Source organism: Haplochromis burtoni, unplaced genomic scaffold (genome assembly GCF_018398535.1).
Source record: "Haplochromis burtoni strain Fernald_Lab_line unplaced genomic scaffold, NCSU_Asbu1 Contig_72, whole genome shotgun sequence".
NCBI classification, from domain to species: domain Eukaryota; kingdom Metazoa; phylum Chordata; class Actinopteri; order Cichliformes; family Cichlidae; genus Haplochromis; species Haplochromis burtoni.
The window spans coordinates 1,673,357-1,678,427 of record NW_024582433.1 but is presented as its reverse complement, the minus strand read 5'-3'; the positions used below and the strand labels follow the sequence as shown (position 1 = coordinate 1,678,427).

The 5,071-nt window shown below is 38.6% G+C and overlaps 1 protein-coding gene across 5 annotated transcripts in view; it reads right to left on the bottom strand.

Annotated features, from left to right (window-relative positions):
* The window catches only part of rgs3a (regulator of G protein signaling 3a), a 120,918-nt gene that overhangs the window by 80,224 nt on the left and 35,623 nt on the right, over positions 1-5,071 (bottom strand). For 4 of the 5 annotated variants that reach the window (XM_042221711.1, XM_042221710.1, XM_042221709.1 and 1 more), the window contains 3 exons: positions 4,405-4,444; positions 3,625-3,956; positions 2,061-2,138 (listed from right to left, as the gene is read on the bottom strand). In XM_042221711.1, the coding sequence (XP_042077645.1) occupies positions 2,061-2,138; positions 3,625-3,956; positions 4,405-4,444 (450 nt within the window). Of the gene's footprint in view, positions 1-2,060; positions 2,139-2,396; positions 3,585-3,624; positions 3,957-4,404; positions 4,445-5,071 lie in introns of those variants that run through there. The other variant, XM_042221712.1, reaches the window with a different exon arrangement.

Sequence of the window (5,071 nt, the reverse complement as noted above, 5' to 3'; positions counted from 1 at the left end):
GTGTGTGCGTGCGTGCGTACGTGCGTGTGTGCATGCGTGCGTGCATGTGTGTGCGTGTGTGTGTCTGTGTGTAAATCTGAGTGGGTGGAAGAGAATGCTAGTAAGAGTGAAAAGTAAAGGACAAAGTGCATGAAAGCAGCAGTTTTCACACAGAGAAGCACACATGTTTAGTATGTATAACATTTGTGCAAACTTGTGCACAAAATCAAATATCCACTTCAAATATTTACATTTTCCACACATACTTGCTGTCCCAAAAAGCTCAATAATTCATGCAACAATTTTGTCTGATTAAGACTTCCATCCATTTTCTTAATCTCTTATCCTTGAGCACTTATGCATTAATATCCCAGCCCACACAAAAGGAGAAGCGGGCGCACCCTTTACACTTCTATGTTAAGCAGAGCGAAGCATAACGTGGAGAAAAGCCAAATGTAATGTACCTATACTGAAACGCAGGGTCTCAAACAACAACATAACTCGCAATATACTCTTTACAGTTAAGTAAAGAATCTCATAAAACATAAATGTTCCATATAATGTTCAAGAATATACAGAACTAGCATGCTTTGTAAATCGAATAAGTTACATTTATTGATAATATATCTATCTATAATACAATACATCCTGAAAATCTGGTGATTTAATCAACTTGCATCTCTTATGTAAACGATTACAGTGAAATCCTGTTGTTTCACTTTGCACTAAATATAATGGTCCGCTTAGTCTTTGTGTTTGTCTATAGATGTTAAAGTGCTGCATGTTAGTTTGCCTCCCAGACTAAAAGAGCAAAAGCTGGAACAACACAGAGAGATCATTAAAAAAAACAGCCTGTATAAAGTGGCAGAGTGGAGAGAAACTCCCTCTCGACAAACACTGCCTGCTAAATATTTGTTTTATCCATGACCCCAGAGAGAGTCCATTATTATACTTTGATGCCAGCAGTGGCTCCGCTTTACCGCGTATAGCTGAGATTATGTGACAGGGCCAAAGCTGAATTCAGCAGTGAAATAAGCTTTTCTTTTAGAGCCCACACAGACCTGTTTCACGTGCTTCTTTCAAATAAAACATTTGAAACACCAAACTGGCACCTTAAATTTCCGAGGCATATCCACCTGTTTTTGGTGAACTAGTTTAAGGTTATTGCAGTGATGTCATCATCATCTCATCTACGGAAACATTCAAAGCTTTTCCTTCCATGAATCTGCACTCTAATTGGGGTCATGCAAATGTAAGCCTTTTATAAGATTGCATTACCAGATCAGCGATGAATATTTGGCATTTAATACGATCTTTACAGAATAACATTTCATACATATTACACAACAACATTTACAGACTATTTTTGAGACTTTACATACTTGTCACAGGGATAGGAATACTTTGAATTGATAGTATTTATAACATTTTTCAATAATGTACATTGAAAGCAACGTTTGATGCATAAAACACAATTTATCTGTCAGTCTGATCCTTGCTGCTCTCTTTCTTCATCTAGTATTGATTTTCTTGACTCATGTGGACAGCTCCAGTTCAGACAGCTCCTGCACTTCATTCCTCTCCTGAGATGTCGCTTTACACTTATACTTGCATGCTTTCACACACACATATATATATATATATCTATATATAGATACATATACATATATAGATATATATATAAATATATACGAATATATATTTCGCTTAAATTCTGAATCAAGGCAGTGAGACGGCACTTTCACTTTGGCCAAATTAAAAAAACCACAAAGGAGGATGCACCAAACCAACTGAATGCTTGCCACTGGTCGGCGAGATCTTATTGTATCAGTGAAACGAAAGAGTTCTTTGAAATAGCGGCTTATGCATCTCAGAGACACCTTTAATGAAATCCTGCATAATGTTTTAAATGTTTTAATCAATAACTACATCCTTGGTCAGAACATTAAATTTAAATAAAAGCTTCAAGCGGGTGTTTTTAGGTTTGCAGACATAGAAAGATTTTAATATGCATGAAAAATAATTAAATGCATTCATATGAGCACGGGCAAAAACAGACACTCTGTTTGATTGGCCCTTACCTTAAGAGAGTGGTGCTTGCTCTCATGTAGTATCATCTCTTCAGATATGATGAGTGTCCGGCTGCAGAGGTCAAGAGGCTGTAACAACAGAAAACAACAGGCTTCATGAAGAAATGAGGACGCAACATTACCGAATCGAGTTCTCATCCCGTTATTCATAACCAGCCGTTTTAGGGACATTAATGCTTGTAATATTGAGGTAAATAGTACTTGTAAAGTATTTTCCTTCTGCTTAGTATTACCCTAACCTCTTAAACATATGTTGAGCATTTTTCAACATAAAATCCAAAAATATAATATTGCATCTGTCATTTGTAAGCTGAAAAGCTGCAGTACCAAATCCATTTTGGCTCCCAAATCCAATCGATCTGCTTAAAAGCAAAAGCAGGTCTTTTCTATGGAGGGAAACGCCGCTGAAACTGATTCTGTCGAGACAGAAAGCAAGTTGCAACTGAGAGGCGGTATGTGCGGTTGAGCACGACAAGACAGTGACACTTAAAATGAAATAGAATGGCAACGTGGGAGGAGGGGACTTCCTCTCAAGTCCAGGGTGTGACAGAGGCCCAATTCAACATGTGCAACATTTGAATACCGTGTGAAACAGGGTCAGGGCTGCACATTTGTATACATGACTCTATATGAAGAAAGTAACAGCACAGTCAGTGTTTTTCAGAGTGTGAAAGTTTATCGCAGCTCAAGCTAGCTAAGCCAGTTGACATGTCAGTGCAGGCGCAAGAGTTATCTCACTGCGGTCAACACACTATAACGCACATGTGAAAAACTAAGCAGTTATTAAGTGATGATGCTTCATTTGACAGAAGCTGCCTCTTTGGAGTAGCCCCACTTAGATTTGCCGTTTTATTCTGAAGAAAGTGGATTTTGGAAGTAAGTGTTGAATTGGTTGCACAGAACTTTGACACTCTTTGATCCAAAATGTGTACAGAAAACATCAGCCTGACATCTCATACAGTAACAATACCGCTGTTAGTGCTATTGCCTAAAGACAGAATGCAGAAAAAAATATGTAGATCGAGTCTGTGTTATGTGTGAAAAGCTCACGGATGACTTGCAAAACACGAGAACCTCAGACATGAAGGTCAACATATTTCCTAACTGCAAACCTGAAATGTCTTGTTTCCTTTTGACACAAATGCGGAAGGGGAAATAAATCATATTCATCATACTTGGACAGCTTGTGAAAACTGTTTTTCAGAGTATCTCAGTGGCCTGTTTCGTTTGATACCACAGAACAGGTGCATCCACAGCTCAAGTCCAGACTGGGGCCTCTGCATATCATTCTCTGCCCAGTCCCTGCATATCCGGTCTTATACTCTCTACTGAAACAATGATAGCAGCAGATCATTCAAAAATTAGATCTATTCACTCTTTTGCCTTGGGTTCAAACGACTATAGATTGGTTCAGTAAAATCTCACTCTCAGCAGTAAGTATAAGTAGAACAGCAGGACTTCAGTGTATATAATACAGTGTCCAGTAAAACGTAGACAAAGAATAACAAACGATACGACCAAATCAAGATGTACAGGCGCATAAAAAATGGTGTACCTGAACAAAGATGGGGAAGATAAGGATCTTGGGCGCCACTTTAACATATCCATAATTTGCGTGCGGAGCATGTGATCGGACAATGGTACAGTTCTGGTAATTGGCGAAATTGGCATTCTGCTGTTGGTAGCTGGCTGCATTAGAGGAGGCAGGAGGCGCCTTTGATGTCTTCGAATTGTTAGATCGACGTAGGAAGCCGGTACGGCTGGAGAGACCAACACCACCACCGCCGCCGCTGCCTCCGCCACCACCAACTCCACCCATACCTCCAGAAAAAGCACCACTCTGCGGCTGAGGAACAGGAGCCTGTCGGGTGGGGATTAACCTCGCAGCTGTGGGGCAAAAAAGAAAGTGAAGACACAGATTATGAACAGTACTTAAGATCGATACTGTTCCAAATATGATCCTATCTATGAAGGGTAAGATGGCGCTGGCAAGGCTGGCAGCCTTAACCCAATTTCACTCAGGATGAATAAAGTATTATCAATCAGTCAATCAATCCTCAATATGAAGATTGACGATGAAGGGAGTGCAAGAATGGAGACAGCAAGATTGTTCTGTTCGAAACAAACAAAATCCAACAAGAAGCACAAGAATGTAATGCAAAGAAATAAGTAATGTAGAAAACATATTTTGGAGCAATTGTCCTTTAATACTTTAGTTTGAGGCTGTTAGGTTGCCTTCTACAATAGAAGCTGATCTACAAACTCAGTAGACCACTTAACAAAACAGTCATTTAATTTAAACAGTTATTAATATTATATACAGTACACGACTTACCTAATGTACCCTGCTTGTCTGAGTAAACGGGCCTCAAGATCTGAAAGCAGAATAATATGAGATTAACATAAAATTACAATCTAAATAAAACAAAAATGAAAATGTTAACATTCTAAACATGAATCTAGACATGCAAGAGCAATGACAAAGGTTAATGTATTAAATCTGATCTTAACTTTCTATCCCGACACTGATACTGATGATGATGATGATGATGATGATGCAACAAGACATATTTATAAAAAGATCAACTGTCATTTAAAAAAATAATATTCTGTATACTTCACTATGAAATGCGGTTCTTTACCATATTTATTCCATACTCTTTGTCTTTCCTGTTTTGTGTGTGTGTGTGTGTGTGTGTGTGTGTGTGTGTGTGTGTGTGTGTGTGTGTGCCTTGAGTTTTCGTCTCTTTTTCTTTGACTATCCAGTCTCTGCATCTCTGCAATTTCATTTGTTTGTTTGTTTCTTGCATGGCATTCGGTTTAGTTTCTAGGACACTTTTGAGCCCATTTGAATTTTAGGCTGGACCCACCGAGGCAGTAATGGTTTCTGCTTGTCATAACATATCACAATCTAGTGAGGGTGCAGGGCTAGGAATCTGCAGGTGGAGAGGGATTTGGAAAGTCCCAAAATGTTCATATATATATATATATATATATATATA